General features: G+C 35.4%; 2 protein-coding genes across 2 annotated transcripts; one reads left to right on the top strand and one right to left on the bottom strand.

The window, feature by feature from the left end:
• The first annotated feature begins 1,022 nt into the window (after positions 1-1,022).
• On the top strand, positions 1,023-5,770 carry LOC147544859 (PP2A regulatory subunit TAP46-like). Its single transcript, XM_086636161.1, has 9 exons — positions 1,023-1,462; positions 1,552-1,674; positions 1,929-2,015; positions 2,134-2,238; positions 2,499-2,660; positions 3,319-3,354; positions 3,466-3,537; positions 4,549-4,829; positions 5,301-5,770. Exons 1-9 carry the CDS (start codon positions 1,367-1,369, stop codon positions 5,560-5,562), a joined length of 1,224 nt encoding a protein of 407 aa, XP_086492287.1. The 5' UTR covers positions 1,023-1,366; the 3' UTR covers positions 5,563-5,770.
• A 3,455-nt stretch (positions 5,771-9,225) lies between these two features.
• On the bottom strand, positions 9,226-14,492 carry LOC147544860 (auxin response factor 9-like). Its single transcript, XM_086635231.1, has 14 exons — positions 13,549-14,492; positions 13,269-13,375; positions 13,081-13,176; positions 12,924-12,980; positions 12,665-12,817; positions 12,504-12,588; positions 11,842-11,932; positions 11,585-11,749; positions 11,369-11,482; positions 11,197-11,269; positions 10,943-11,099; positions 10,225-10,850; positions 9,745-9,932; positions 9,226-9,649 (listed from the first exon to the last, which is right to left on the bottom strand). Exons 1-14 carry the CDS (start codon positions 13,625-13,627, stop codon positions 9,505-9,507), a joined length of 2,136 nt encoding a protein of 711 aa, XP_086491357.1. The 5' UTR covers positions 13,628-14,492; the 3' UTR covers positions 9,226-9,504.
• Between the last annotated feature and the right edge of the window lie 2,525 nt (positions 14,493-17,017).

Below are 17,017 nucleotides of genomic sequence, written 5' to 3' on the forward strand. Positions count from 1 at the left end.
GAGTTATAACGGTAACTGAAAAAGGAGGGCATCTGGGTATTTTTGATAAAGTAGGGGGCTAGGCAGGAAGCTGGTCATAAAATTGGGGGCTATTTAAGAAATAACCCTTTTTGTTTTCTCGTTTTCTTTTCCCAAGTAACGTGCTCGTCCCATTGGTCCAACTAGTTGCAACAGCAAACAACCGTTTGCAATGAGCAGTAATATCAAAAAACATCACAAACATATTAAAAAAATTAAATTAAATTAAATATGGTCACCACCCTTTTGTGCAACGGTTGGACACCCCTTTTAAGTCCATGGGATTGAGTCTCGGTGGAAGCAGTTGTCATCAAGATTTATCCTATGTAATTTAAGCTATAAATAATGTAGTAATTTGTCGTGCTTGAGGCCTCTTTATTTCTCGGTTTAAATTAGGCGGTTATCGTGCTTATTACATCTTCATGATGCATCAATGCCTTGTAACGACTAACGTATATCGTAGTCGAATTTTAAAAAAATTAAATTAAATATGTAAGATATCAATGAAGATATTAAAAAAAAAAAGACATCAAACAAGATGAAAATGGACTAAAGAAAACATCATCATAACTCAGAGTGTACATGATTTTCTGTAATAAACAACAATTTGTAGAAAACAATCAATAGTTTGTATCGAGCAAAATACAATTTGCAACGAATAAAAAACATGACAAATATATTTAAAAATATTAAATTAAATTAAATATGTATAAAAATATATCAAAACGGATAGAATAACATCACCAAACAAGAACAAAAGAGAGAAGACATCATCATACCTTAGAACATATCAAAATTTTGTAGAAAGACAACAGTTTGTACAAGTAGAAAACAAACAACAAATTGTAACAAACAAACAACAAAAAAGACAGTTTATTGGAAAATGTTGGCACCCTGGTAGACGAACAAAACTTATTTTAGGGGAAACCACCATTTTTTCTAATACACATTTGTAGAATATAAAAACTAAATAGAAGTGTTAAACGACTCCATTTTTGTGAGTCGACCACTGCCCCAAAGATGGGCAGACCCAATTGTCCATGTCGTTTCTCTCTCCTCACGACCTGATCAATTGGGTCCGTGATCCGCTCCCAAAATGTGGGCCATTTAGCATTTTAGGAAAAATAAAACCCATTTTATGTCGGGTCGGGTCGGGTCGTGTCGGTCGGGTCGGGTAGTTTACTTTCCAGGGAGTTGAACTCCATTCTATTTCTCCCCAGAACTCCAAGTTTGAACTATTTGATTCGATTTTGTCATTCATAAACTCCAGTTATTTTGAATGTACATTTACATTCTCTGGTTATTCTAGGGTTTCTGCTTGTGGGTTTTTACTACTATTTGTTTATCAATGGGGGAATTGAAGATGGATGATATGACGCTTCCCGCCTTGTTTGAACAGGCGAGGAAGATTCATTCCATGGATTCTGAATCTGATCTCGATAAGGTAATTCAATTCTGAATCTGGGTTATTAGTATTATGAACAAAAATAGGTGAATTTATTGGATTTAATTTAATTTGGGGATTTTTCACAGGAAATATTGAACAAGGGTTGTGAAGCTTTGGAGAAATGTGAAGATATGATAAGTAAATTAGGATTATTCTCTGCTAATGAAACCAAAGAAGATATCAGCACTGCTAATCTCAAATATTTGCTTGTAAGGATTTCATGTCTTTGAAAGTTTCCATTTTGTTCCCTTTAGGTTTATTGATATGTTTAGTTAACATAAATTACAGTTATTGACACATAAAAAACACACTGTTAACCGAAACGGCGAAAAGTTTATCGATAACTCGAAGCTCACGCTTTTATGAACCTTATAGTTTGTTACTTTGGATCATCCATACTTGGGTAGGAGGTATTCAAGCTGATTTATATACAAAACTCATACTTGTTTTTTTTTTCATGAAGGTACCATTTTATCATGTGGAATTGACTGAGAAACTTTCGCATACTGATAGACTAGAAATCATTAAAATTTCTCAAGAAAGATTGAAGGTGAGTCTTGTTTCTCGTTTACTGTTTCGGTTAGATATTTACTAGATGTCATGTCATGTATTTCTTGTACATTTTCACTAAAGTATTGTTATGTTTACTATTATTGCATATGTTCTAGAAATTTATTACATTCTGTGAGGCAATGGAGCTTGTTCCCGAAGAAGAATTAGAAATTTCAGCACACGAAGTGTCAGATACACCTGCTGCTAGAAGGGCTAAAAAGGTTGGTTGTAGTTTAAAATGACATAAAATTACTCTTTCATTTACCTAGGACGGGTTACAGGTATTTTATTAAAAGAGCTCGCGAATAATTATTTAGAGGTTTAACAAGTGGGGCTTTGGAGATGTTGGTGACAAAATCAATTTGCGTCACCATAAGGTCCATAACTAGCTTTGACAGGCATAAGACATGTGGAAGCTAGAGGATCTTTGGTGTTTTCTCTTTTTATCTTAGAGTGCTTGATTCTGATGTCATTGATTCAGATCGCTCGTTTCAGACGTCAGAGAGCTGCAGAAACAAAGTTGCAAGAACTTAAAGAACAGAAGGAAAGGAGGAAGAGATCTCTTAAAGCATCAGGATTATCTTCTCCTGTAGAGATTGGAGAGGAAGATTCACTGGATGATGATGGAGAGGAAGAACGTGAGGTGAGATGCTACTCTTCAGTATTTGGGTTATATGCAACTGCAGTGTAAATTGTGAAAGACATAGAATGATTTATCCCTTCCCATGTCCTTATAAAGTACTTAGAAATTTCATTATTCAGTAGGATGGACCGGTATATGCATGTACTAAATGGTACAATTGCAAATGGTTTTAGAAACAATCCCTAATCAAATTGTTGCAACAGTAATGGACACGGGCAATCGGGCATACCCTTCTGACATCTTAGGCTTGCTTGTTATTCTCAAAGGAGAGAGACTTGGGGATAAGCGGAACTACAGCAGATACATGCTCTCCAATGAAGAATGATATTTGGTTAATTATATTTACATCTTATTCTGTGAGAAAGAAACCTAACTTACTTTGGGGTGATATGTGTACAAAACGGTAGTTTCAACTAGATATTAGCAATTTGTATACGAATAACAACTAACAAACGATAACCCCTTTTGCTGATTTATGTTCTATATCTTATTTTTACTCATACTCCGCAGTGGTGTCTTGATCTCGCAGTAGCTCCTTTGGAAGTAAATGAGAAACAAACTATTACTTAAAATGCATCTGCTTGATATTGATCTTACTTTACTTTTACTGTTTGAGGGAACTACTTGTGACTTTTTAAATTCGTGTAACTTTCTGCAGGCATGGCTTACCACCATCTCTTTGGCTATCTGTAAGGTTCGTTATCCAACGATAGTACTATATAGTGAAGTATCTTTGTAATACGGAAGTATTTCTCTAATAATCTCTCTGAATTTCATACCTAAACTTGGATTGAATCAAAAACAGGCTTTGGATCTTTTGGAAATGCTCAAGAAAGAGGAAGAAATGCTTTCCGCTGTGAAGGAAAAGAAGTTAAAGGTATTAGTTTGTTTGACATGATGTTACTAGACATCATAATATTATATGTTCCATAACTATCTCAAGATAAGTACACAAATTCTAGTTCCGGATTAGTTTTTTCTGGAAAATAGTTCTCACCTCTTTTTTCGACTTTGAGTTCGCTAGAATAAAATACTAATGTTATCAATTGTTAATTATAACGAGATAGCGTTGTTACTTATTAGTTTGGCGGAATCCATATACTGATTTATCTTGTGCAAGATTACTATTTCCTGATTGCATCTTTAATTGGTTACTTAATACGGTTGTGGCGAATCTTGTATAAATTGGTGTCAGTTTGAAGGCAGTAACAACTTGATAAAGTACGAAATTGAGTTGCTTACTGACAACGGTAATGGGTAGACAGTTGACTAATCAAATGGTTAAATACTATGTGATAAGTAGCTAGTCCAGAACTTTTGAAACAGTCAAATGCTAGAGGTCCGTTGTTAAGACCTCGTGTTAAAGAACTCGTCAAACATGGTTTTTAAGTATAGCGTATACCTACGATTTTCTTATCATTTACTGTGTTTCAAGCACCTCTTTTGTAATCACTAGGGTATAGCCCGTGCCTGTAGGGCATGGAAATTTCTATATTTATGTTATACAAAATTATCAAATATTTTGGTCTTACACATATATTGAAGTAATAAAAATATATTTAAGATAATAACCGAGATTATATTGAGTTGTTTGAAGGGAGAAAAGAGGAAAGAGAGAAAAAGAGTTAGAGAGTTTTTAGGGAGTGGGTAGTTATTTTGACGGTTAAATATCTATCATTTCAAAGTCTCTTTAAAATGAAGGGCCATGATTTACAAAAGAAATTGGACGACCGAGATTTATAAACCAAAGTTATGACATGGCACCAAAACCTATGTCATTTGTTATATAGATTTCGGCCTTAAAAAATTAGTCAGTTGAAAAATGACTATTTGCTTAATTGTCTATGGTGTACCTCATAAATTAATTATTGATCGTGTTACATTTCAGGAGGGAAACGAGGAACTTACTCGTGAGATTCTTGATGAGCGCGCCAAAACAGTTGAAGATTGGCATAGAAACGCTGCAGTTCGAGCACGATTTACAAAACCAGCGCAGCCAATCACGTGTGCTACTTTTGCACAAGATGTTGTTGAAGGAAGAGCAAATGTTTCCCAGGCTCACGATCATAAACATCAGCCGCTTATATTTGGACCGCAGAGTCTCATTGGTGGACGAATAACCAGTGAGAGAGAAAGAATGGCAGCACAAGTCTTCCAGCCTGGTCATCGGTACGAGTACCAACCTAAGCATTCTTCTTACATAATTATATACACAGTAACACACAATACAACGTTTTTTTCTATCCAACAGTTCCATACGTAAAATACAAGAAAGTGAGGTAAAGAAAGAATGGATAAAAAGAGAAGAGAGAAACTCACCCGAATTTTCCGAACTTTTTATTAACGAGCCCAACTATAGAGCTACCATCTTTAACATACAAGGTGGTTTTTGTTTGGGATCTTGATGCCTATTCATGTCATTTGAAAACAAGTAAATACAAAATCATGTATGAAAAACATCAGTAGCATTTGGGTTAAATCTTTAGAAGAAGTGATTTTCAGCTATAATCCTGAAATTAGCTCAAATATGGCAGAAAAAATTACTTAATATTAAACATCTAATCTTTGGGTTGAATCCTGCTATCTTAGTATCCAGACTTTTTATGTTTTGGTCAACTTATTTCATGAACAAAATAACAGGTTACCAACCATGAGCATAGAAGAAGCTGGGCTAACGGAAATGGATATGATGAATAAGTGGCAAGAGATGAATTTGAAGCTAGTTGAGGAAGCTAGTTCATCGTGGCACACAGAGAGGCGAAAGCCGGGACCCAGTAATGAGGATGACGAAGAAGATGATGCTGATGATGAAGCTTCTCAACAGAAAGCAAGAGCATGGGATGATTGGAAAGACGAAAATCCTCGCGGTGCAGGAAATAAGAAGCTTACTCCTTGTGGGTAAAGTTACATCTTCGAGGTACCTCAAAACCCCATTACTTATTCTCTTTCTCATTAATTGGATCTGCAAATTGTGAAATCTAATTTATGCTTTTTCGATTTGTATTAATATGTTATTGCATGATAAGAACATAGCGAAAGGAAATTCGTGTATGCATTAGACAGTGTTAGAGTATCTAATATGAATTGATGGAGAGTATTTCTTTTTATAACATGAAGTAGGCATGTCAATGTGTGTTTAAATGTGGCGTCTTAGCGCATCACCTTTCAGAAAGGTCTACTTTTATATCTTTCGCGCGGCTTTACCATTCGTGATGATAAAAAAATGTGGTTTCTTACCAACGGGTCTGTACTCTACTACTGTACTGGCTTTGTACATATATAGATTTGTCTTCTTACAAGCACTCTACTACTGTACTGGCTTTGTACATATATAGATTTGTCTTCTTACAAGCACTTGGATCCGCTCGCTTTGGATGCTTATATATTGTGCAATCGAACAGTTAGAATGCACCTAAGAAAGATTTATGTTTTCGTACCTCTGACTACAAAATAGACCCACCAAATTGTCTTTTGTCCCACTCACTAGTTAAAGTTACACACAAATAGAAAGGGATGAGGCTTTGGAGCATCCAAAATAGTCTTCTGTTAATAAAGACAATCAAAATTAAATATCCCGACTATCAGTTCAAAATTTCATTTGATTGTATTTTGCGCCTTAATCTTCATCTTCGCCTCAATCACCACGGCTTCTGGCCACCACTTACCGCCACATTGTCACTTTCTGTCCCTCTTTCTCTTCCTCTTCCTCTCTAAATAAACCAACAAATGAGACCTCTTGGGGATGAAGGGGTACGCACCTTCGTCTTCATCGTTGCAGACTACTACTAAGACGAAGGAAAATCCCCTTCCTCTTCTGCTTTAGACCCTTGGTAGAGGGCTCTATAACCTTTCGTCGAGGGTTTCACGGCCGACTAGCCACCAAAATCTCGTGGTCTGTTGAGCACGAAACCCTTGATCGAGGGCCTGAAACTTTCAAGGAGGGTTTCGTGACCAACTAGCCACGAAAATCTTGTGGTCAGCTGAGCACGAAACACTTAATTGAGGCCTGAAACTTTCACTGGAAATCTTGCTCGGAGTCCCTCTCGTCCCAGACAAAAGGGGGTTCCAGCGGTGGTGGTGATTGGATGTGATGGATAGTGGTCAGATATGAACAATTGAGAAATAAAAACGAAACAAATGGATTTTTAGATTCAAAACAAGATTTGTCTAACTCAAATCTAATTAATCAAAACCTTTACTCTCTAGTCTCTAGAGACTATTTTGAATGTCCCAAAAATGGCTGTCAATAGAAAGTGGCTTGAATGTGACAGGTCCTGATCTCTCCTATTATGATCGGAGATTGGGAGTAGTGAAAGACTTGGAAATGAGGAAGTAAAGAGGGGAATCTTATATATTTCAATGGTCCAATTTATGTAGTTGTATGGTCCCCCATGTTTTCAGTTCCATCTGAAGACTTGGGTTCAGAAAATTTAAAGAAATGGTTTCATCCCATTCATAACCCCCAATTGTCAGTCGGGTACAGACATTTCTATCAGATATGTAATATCAGCTTTCGAAGATAAGCCTGGGAGATGTAACTTTACCTATTGAAGAGAGTTTATAAATAAGTTTTGGAGGCGTGATCTCAATCATTTGCGATAAGTTTGAAAGGTGTAACCTTGGTCATCGTAAAACATTTGCAGATGAGTTTGAGAGGTATAATTTGAACCTTTGGACAAAGTTTCACTCTCCCTCTCTTTCTTTACACTTTCAAGCGAAACCCCATAAAGTTTCACTTGGTAACTGAACTAGAAAGTAGAAACCCAAAGAGCTAGAGAAAAGAGAAACACGAGAGTTGGAGCAAAATCAATAATTGGGGTTGGACTCCCAAATTCGAGTACTTGGGAGCCCCAGCCTCCAGCTAGGTCGTCGCAAGAGAGAGAGTTGGGCTCCTCGAGAGGAGGTTGGGAGCCTCCCTCTTAACTAGTTGGTCGACGTTCCCAACGACACCCCTTTTGTTTATTTTTTTAAGACAAAGTTGATGCTACTTTGCTTTATAAAACATGGAGTAATATTTTTCTTTCTAATATTATTATTATTTTGGTTATTCTCCAAACTTTTTTAATTTAACTTAATGGGTTCCTAAGACAGTAAGACAGTCTTATAATGAAAAAGCCAAGCAAGTTGTAGAAACAAACGATTGACAAACAGATTCATAATTCAACGCATTTTTTATTCAAATTCAAACACATACAACTAACAAAGAAATAACAAGCCAGATGAACCGTAAAAACAAATTCATAAGATTGTTAAAGATATAGATCAAGTTTTAGGAAAAAAAGAAAGAAAAGAACAATTACACCCATCTATGTTGCGAGGTTCGATTTTCCACAGAGTTAGTACAAGATATATCTCTTTAATTTTGTATGAATCTGATAATTTGACCAAGACGAGCAAACAGTTTTTCAGCTATAATTCCTTTGTGGTTTCACTAGAATATTTCCATCGGATTACTCTATTTCGAAAATTGAACCAAATTTGAAATTCAAATTTTCAATTTGTAATCAATAATTGCATAGCTAAAATGTAAAATTAATATTCTACACCGTACAAAAAATAGGAGCCCCACAATAGGCACAATTTATAAGTTGTATTGACACTTACATATGAGAAGCTGAACGCATGTCGACCAAAAGAAATTCAAACCCACTATAATCTTTCTTTCACTTATGTCACTTTCAAACGAGTACTAAGAAATTCATCTTCGTAATCTTATATGACCAGATCTCTTCGAAAACTACTTTTTTTTTTTTTGTTGAAATCTTCGAAAACTACTTGTGCTCCCTAGTCTGACAACTTTGTTATATACTTTTTTCTTGTTTTTTTTTTTTTTGTTGAACTATATACTTTTTTCTTGTTGCCCAGGAAAGCAGACAAATTACCTTTTTTATTTTAATTTTCTTTCACGCGCACCCATTATTTAATTAATTTCAGACTTTAGGGTTACCAAAGCAAATTGAGACCACAGACGACTGGACCTACACTAACTAAAGCTGCCTAGGTTTTCTTTACAACCACAAAGTTATTTTGCTCCATAACTACCACCCACAAGTCCACAACCAAGAAACAAATACTATTTAATTTTCATACCCCCACTAACCCAACTACATCTTAAACTCCCCCTTCAAACAAATCAAATCGTAACCTAGGTCCCATACCATTCTATAGAGTTTCTTGTTCTTCCGGCTCAATGGTCGTCGGGTTTCTATACACCTAAGTCGTTCAAATGGCTGACTTAAACCAAAAACAAGTTGTAAAAAACAAATATCGAAGTACGTTGTTAAATTCATATAAACTAGCTACGTATTAGTCGAGAGCATTAGCTGAATGAGAAAATCTGCAAGATCCAACACATACTAATTTACAGAAGAGGCTAAAATCAATTTGCATGACCTTATACTATATAAGACATTGCATGTCAACGAAAATTAGACTTGCATAAAAGAGTCGACCTAAATTTGGTATCGTTTGTAAATTACCATGGCGTATCGTTTGTAAATTACCATGGCAAAGAAGTTACAATCGAATAGACTAATGATAATGAGAATTAACACTTGCACATAGATAAAGTTCAATAGTTAAGCAGATTACTCAACACTATTAAGTCCAAAAACCACACAATATTTACATAAGTTTTTTTTTCCATAAGAAAGAACAGAATCTCCGAACCGGAACCAATAATATGGACATTTCCAAATACAACCCGAACTATTCTTCTTTTCCAACACAATCTACCTAATATATTAAGCTCTATAAAAACTGAGCTGACCCAAACTTTACCAGATATTTTTTTTCATGGTTAGACCTCAAAATCAGAAGTGGAAAGGATTTTAATCCACTTTTTTCATGTTTGTTCAGTTTTAAGATCTGAATCTAGACTTACAGTATTTCTTTCAGAATCCAGAAGAGGAAGCTTGTTTCCTAGATTCATCTTCTTCATATCTTGGCTTGAATAGATGAAGATCTTCTTGACTATCTTGCAGAAATCTCTGCAACAAACAATATACCCAAGGTGGAAGAAATTAAGATCAAACTACAAAGACAGCAAAGAAAAAAAAAGTGTACAATGTAGAGAGATATTTACGGCCACGGATCATCTCCAACTCGCATCATATCCCCATCATCGTCGGTGAAGGCAACTTCCCATTTATTTCGTGGGCATAGCTCTCCTTTAATTTCAAACATCTCTTCTAATTCGTTTATCAGATCATCATATCCCTCTAAGTTAGTTAAGTCCACAGCACGACCAACCGCAATTCCTTGCATGTGTACCTTTCAAACATACAAATGTTGGGTTATTCTTCGGGTTTAACATATGAAACGTACTTTAAAAACCAGTCTAATGGTAATTTACAGAACATTCTTTTTAATGTGTGGATAATCATACGTCATATCAGATATACTCGAATACTTGTTGCATAATTCTTATAAATTTGGGTGGTACATGTATCAGTGCCCGTGTTAGATAGATAAAAGATTTTGATTCTGATCCCCTCAACTGACTAGAATAAGTAGCAATCATGTTTTTATTGTGTAAAGAAAACATCTCATATGCTTGTCATACCTTAGTTCGACTTCTTGTAATAGTTGTAGAAGTAGCAAAGTAGCTTTTACTCTGTATCTCCTTCGGTGAGCTCTGTACTAGATCCTGCTTTATTTCTTTCAAACTCTTTGACACGATTGAGAGTTGTTCGGAATCCCCTCCAGATACAGTAACCGGGGGAGCGCCATCAGAGGTGGCAGTGGAGACACCGATAGGATTTGGGGTAACATTTTCAGAAGAAATCTGGGTATTTGAATGACTCGTCAACTCTATCCCAAACAATCGACAACCACTAGGCGTTTCAGGTTTCTTCACCTTTTCCACCATTTCTTGCATAAGTACATTGTTGGGCTTTGATAAGTGATCTGGCGTTGAGTAACCGGAATTAACTGGCCATGTAGAAATACCATCTTTTCCTGTATCTTGAAACAAATTCAAGGAAGCGTTCACAATTGAGGAAGAAGGCCATAGCCCTTTTGGAATGTAACTGTTGGTGTTGTTGACACTTCCCTTCATGTCGACCTGATTAGGATGCCAGAGAACTTGGCTCTCACTCTGAAAATCTGGACCACTCAAAGTAGTTGTATCATGTGACTGGGTGGATCCAGGATACCAAAACTGTGAACCCATGGAACTGATAGTAATATCTAATTGAAAGAAAGGGACAAAAAAAGCACAATTAATGATGAAACATGTGGCTCACAAATAAATAAAACTAAGATCCCTACTACAGTATTACCATGCGCTGGGAGATCATTAGACGTCCGTGGCCTTTTGTGCTTTACTACTGCTGGCTGAATCAAGCCTGAAGGAGGTGCAGTAGGAACAAACTGCTCAATTTCCCATGGAGAAACTCGATCTGGTCTTTGAATTGGAGCTGTTTCATCCCATTGAACCTGAACAGAAAATACCCAGAAAAGCAAGTCAGGCTACATAAGACAGAGAGAGACAGAGAGAGAGAGAGAGAGTTAAAATGCTATGAAAGATATCAACCTTCAATGATCTCCATCTAGACTCCTCCCACTGGGAGGAAATGTCACCAACCCCAACTATTGTGCCCGTAAACCTGATCAGATGACAAAATATAACGTTCAAAATATTGTCCATCTAGAAGGACAAGTCACCAAGAATACATGGTTTTAACAAGTCTAACAACACTACGAACCTTCTTTCAGGAGATTCTTCCCCTTCAAATCTCATCTTGAACCTCATCCCCACAGAAAATGCATTCTTAACAGCCTCCAAATACTTGTTCAAGCTGACTATGAATTGACTCGTCCTGACAAAACATGCGACTTCAAATGAATACAAGGAACCTGATCGATTACTTCCATATCGACCATCTTGTTACACTAATTCATGGAGAAAGAACATTACAAACCTCGGTTTATAGTAAACAATGAATCTAGTTTTGGTTGTTACAGCATGAGCTGCTGTAGCAAGAACTCCGAGATGCATGCTCTGACTAGATATTACAGATGCTGGCATGCTGCTTTGTTGACGAGCAAGACGCCTAACTCCTACACGCAGTTCTCCACTCTCTCCCCTGCATAACAATCTCTTGTAAATTACAAGTTCACAAGCATAATTTAAGTGAAATTTGAAAAGAACAACCTATAGAGCTCAGAGATTCCAAACCTTAAGAAGACGAAGGCATCTCCTGCTACCAATCTCTTGGATGTAACAAATGTACTCCAACCCGTCGTAAGTAAATGTCTCCGAGGCTGACCTGCAAAATTTTATTGGAAAACTAATGAACTTTTCTGCCATAAAAACAAAATGAAGGTGAATAGAGGGCATCTAATTCACATATAAATGGTCTTATGGTCAGCTCACTACAACAAGTACCAAACCCATCATACATCCAAGCACTTACACAGTACAATTAGATTTGGTTTTATAAAAGAACTCCAATAGGTATAGTTCGATTTAGCAGGAGCCTGAAGCTATTAGAAAAGTAATGTTCCTTATTGTCAGATCTGATTTCAGTATGTCAAGGTTAATTCTCTTTCTGGAATCTGGATCCATCGGATATCAAGGCCTAGAAGAGCATAATCCGTAACAACACTAATTGTTTGGACCCGAACAAGCATCAGGTCAATCCTTCGATTTATCATCTCTTACACGAACAAAATTTCAAAAACCTAAACGACATGGGTATTTCTAGGTCGATTATCAAGGCTCAGAATCAGCACAAGTGGTTACAGTAATAATTTCTCTGCTCCCAACAACCAGTTCCAATAACGATATTAGATTATAGTTTCTAGACGAAAAAAAATCAGATCGGAAGGAACGGTCACCTCTGAATATATGCTTAAATCGCCACTCATATCCATGAAGATCTTTAGCAGCCAACTCTTGCGTTGGGGTTGCTTGGCTCATGTCCTGAAAGGAGAAAAACACATAAAAACCAGACGAAAACTGCGATCAATTTGAAGGAGAGCTGGGGAAATGAAATTACCAAAGCGGGTAGGCATTCATTCGCATGTTTACGAAGAACAGAGAATCCACCATGAGTGCTCGTATCAGAAGCAGTTAAAATTTTGCAAAATGAGTGAACAATGGGTTTTGGAGTTTCAGGTTGAGATGCATCTGGACTAAGTGGCTCACTTTGCTATAGAATTAAAACAAGAAGCAAAGTTTTAGAAAAAAAAAAGGTCAAAATTTGTTATTACTGTCTTGAGTGTGAAAATTTTTAATGAGTAGAGGGAATCCCTTACATCATCTAGAGGCATTAAAGTAATTTGTGCATAAACCTCATCAGTTTCTTGCTCAGCCTTCACAAAACAAAACAAAACAAAACAAACAAAAATTAACCTCCTCTATTAAGAAAGAAAGAAAGAAATCAAAGAAACTGAAATTAATGAGAAATCATACCAGTAAGTGAGTGTTGATAACTCGACAAAGTATCTTCGAAGGAAGATTAAACAAAGGAATTTTCTGATCTAATTCCTGGTTCATTGAAGCTTCTAACTACAAAATCAAAAGAACAATTTCAGTTAAAAAATTGAACTGATCTATCTATAAGGAAGATGATCAAACAAGAAAAATGACTGAAAATTTACTTGCTCCATATGACCCTGAGGAAAGTAATAGACTCTTTCCTCTATCTGAGGAATATCTACCAGAGGACCAGCACAAGCTTTCCATAGCTCAGTATACAGATCTTCACCTACAAAATCCATCAACGACCTTGAATCATTTTCTAGCTAAGATGTTACTATATTACTTGAGCTGTTGAGCCCTAGAGTTTAATTAGGTATTATCATGAAATGACTTATGTTGATCTCTTTGAAACCCTACTAAAAGAACAGAATAGAGTGAAATCAAGAGTAGTCTGTTTACCTGAATCAATCTTTGTATCAGAGAAATTCTGATGAGAAATTGATGAACCTCTGAAATTATGATTATCTAAACAAGCCATTAACAAAAGCTTCAAAATCACTCTAATCAAACTTCAAATATCATTCTTATACTCATACGTTTTCCCTAATTCACCTCATTTTATACATTAAAACCAAACTTAAATCATCAAAAAAAACTGAAACAGTTTTTTTCTGATTTAATAAAGCTTCCAACTCTTTCCACCTTCTATCTCAAACTTTATCAAAAACTCTCTCTCCGTTACGATCCCGATCAAAGACAAAAATAAAACAATAACTTCTTGTCTTCTCTTCTACGGTTACAAATCCACTTATCTACTTATCTTTCTGCTTCAATACCACCATTCAACCTCTTAAAACCACTTTATCTTCCAACTTCTCTCTAAAAACTCAACTTTCTCTCTCTAAAAACTCAACTTTCTTTCTATCTCCCCACCAGAAAACCAGGAACAACGCCGTTACCAAATCCCCAAAACCGCTTTCTATGGTCACATATAATACGCCCTTACTTTCTCTCTCTCTCTAAAACTTTTTTTTTTCTCTTTCTTTAACGTTAACTCAACCAACGTTAAACGTCTTAACCATAGTTAATCTTGCTTTCGGTCTTCAATACTTGAGAGAATGATAAGATATTGAATTTAAACCGTACGATTTACCTAGATAACTGTATTATCGAGATTCGTAATTGTTTAATTGGAAACGGTAACGTTATCCTGTTACGTTTTAAAACACCGTTACTGTTCCCGTTACTGCCGTCTCTTTCACTGTCCACTTTGTAGCAGGCAGTCGTGTTGGCCCGAGTAAACCCGGCAGAAATTTTCGGGGTTTTTATTCATATTTTAAGATAAATATTTGACCATTGATTTAGTGACTATTACAGTTTTGCCACTTAAGTTAAGTGGGACCAAATTTGTACAATTGTATGTCTGGTTTACAAATGTGAAAACATCAAGTGTGAGAATCTTTACACGATCTTGGCATGATTTATTTTGACGGTTTTAATTTTGACACGTCAGCTCAATTGATCTTTTTTGCCTTCAGGTACGTCAGTTGAAGTCGTCTGGTTAGGTTTAATGACACATTAATGAGCATGGCACATGCCATAATTGTGATATAGGGACCAAATTTCTACATGTACAAATAAAACCCAGTGTCACCAACTACTAGCCGAGTTTGTAAGTGCATGTATTTCGCAATGCGGAAGTCTTAGGATCGATTTCACGGAAGTGCAAAGCCAGAAATATTTAACTTGGATATAAATAAAATAATTTTTGTGGCATTTAGGCTATTTAATTCGTCAAACTTTAGGCTATTTAATTTCATCGGTCTTTACGTCAGTAATTTTTCAACAGTTTTTTTTTTTTTTTTTTTTTGTTGAAATTTTTCAACAGTTATCGTAGTTATCACATCGTATCGATGTATCAATACTTTTGTAATGATTGTAATCAATATTCAAAAAAGATAAAAACATGTCTTAGATGTACCAACTTCGTGTTGAAAATCAAATAATGGGTTTTGTATCAAGAGGTATACTCAAAACCTAAATATAAACATACTAGGAGACATAAGTAAATCTATAGCTAGCTTTATCTGATACGTATAATTTTTTATACTGGTTTTTTGATGCGTATCCATTTTTTTTTAAAGAAAAAAGATTAATAAACTAAAAAGTCATTACCATATTTGTGTCTAATTTCTTTTTTTGTTAAAGACTATATTTGTGTCTAATAGATGTAGGAACAACCTCCCAATTACTATATATTGTATTTATTGGTTCTTGTCTATTTAGCTACAGAGTCAGCGTAATGTAGCGAAATCATTGTCTTTGCGATAAATATGCGAGAAGGTTGTAGCTTGGAATTGAGGAAGCAATAACTTGATCCATGAGACGTGAGCCTTGGATTGTCAGTGTAATTGATATTTTGAGTTGTCGAGATGTTCGATAATGGCATGATTATCACTTTCAATATGAAGGAATTTGATCTTGTGATTTACTACATGTTAGAATAGTTATAGTTATATAGCCCCACATAATGCAATTGTTAAAACTTCTCTCTTGTAAAACTCTTTATAAAGAGATCTTATATAATAGTTAGGGATATCAAGTCAATTTAATACAATTCTCTTTTTTCATGGTATCAAAGCTTAGTTTTTTTTTTTCTTGGGAGTAGTTAGTCAATCATAGTCTTCCGCTTAGCCGACGGCGGTAGTCACATTAATGGCTACTGTCCGCCGAAATTTAGCTTTTGTTTCAAGTTTAGCTATTTTTTTTTCAATAAGAGTAGATTTTTTATATTATTCAAATCTAGTCATTATTCAATACTTTTCTCAATGGTATTTGATAATGATGAAGATTAACAAGAAGAAGAAAGATCAAAACAAAAGTAATTTGTAGAATAAATCAAGAGATAAACTCTAAAATGATCTCAAGCATTTCAAATAACTCAATACTCCACGACCCAATATTCTCTCGAAACAACCTTCAATGTCTAACTAAATTCAAACATGAAACTTATGTGCATCAATGGTCAATTAAATGAAGCTCTGTTTGAGATGTCAAATCAAAGAAATTTTTTGAAAGCTATTAAAGAGGGGGGGGGGGGGGAGTTCATGACTTCATGATTAAATCTAGTTACTTGCCTCATGTTTTATCTTGCAACAAGACTTATAACTTTACCAATAAAATTGATTTACTAAATGATGCACAACAATTGTTTGATAGAATGCGTCAAAGAAATGCTGATTCAAAGAGGGTTTGTTTTTTTATGTTTTAAACATGTTCATGGGCTTCGTGCATGGCAAGCAAGTTCGATCTCTTACTTGATTTTCCATTAGAGTTATGAAATAAGGAAACTTGATAATGGTGTATGTGATTTGCCCATATTTCTTATATTCAAGTTGAGAACTCTCAAACCTTTGTTCCGTTAGGTAGTTACTTTGTTCCGTTAGATTTTCTATAAGATCAAATGGAGAGGAGATAAGAGAAAGAGTATAAAGAAGAATAGAACTGGGAAAAATCAAGAACAATGATTGCTAGTGTTTATGTTTAACAAAGAATAAAATTTGTTACATTGGTGATGTTAGAGTATGCATCATGTGTGAGGGCTTTTAAAACCAAGGGAGGAAGAACTCCAAACAAAACCGGACCAATGGTTAGTAATTGTTAAAACCTGACAATGGTGTAAGCTTTTCTTCAAATAAAGAAAAGAAACAACAACAACAACAACAAAATACAAGATACAAATATACGAGCAACCTCACAATGATATCTCCATATGAATAACAAGTCAAACTCTACAAATTTAACAAACTCATGAATTTTTCATTAGGAAAAGTCATTCGTTTGAGGGGGAATGTTAGAATAGTTATAGTTATATAATCCCACATAGTGCAATTGTTAAAACTTCTCTCTTGTAAAACTCTTTATAAAG

The sequence above is a fragment of the Eschscholzia californica genome, unplaced genomic scaffold, assembly GCF_041429995.1.
Source record: "Eschscholzia californica isolate CP2 unplaced genomic scaffold, dmEscCali1.0.p SCAF_4, whole genome shotgun sequence".
Taxonomy (NCBI): Eukaryota; Viridiplantae; Streptophyta; class Magnoliopsida; order Ranunculales; family Papaveraceae; genus Eschscholzia; species Eschscholzia californica.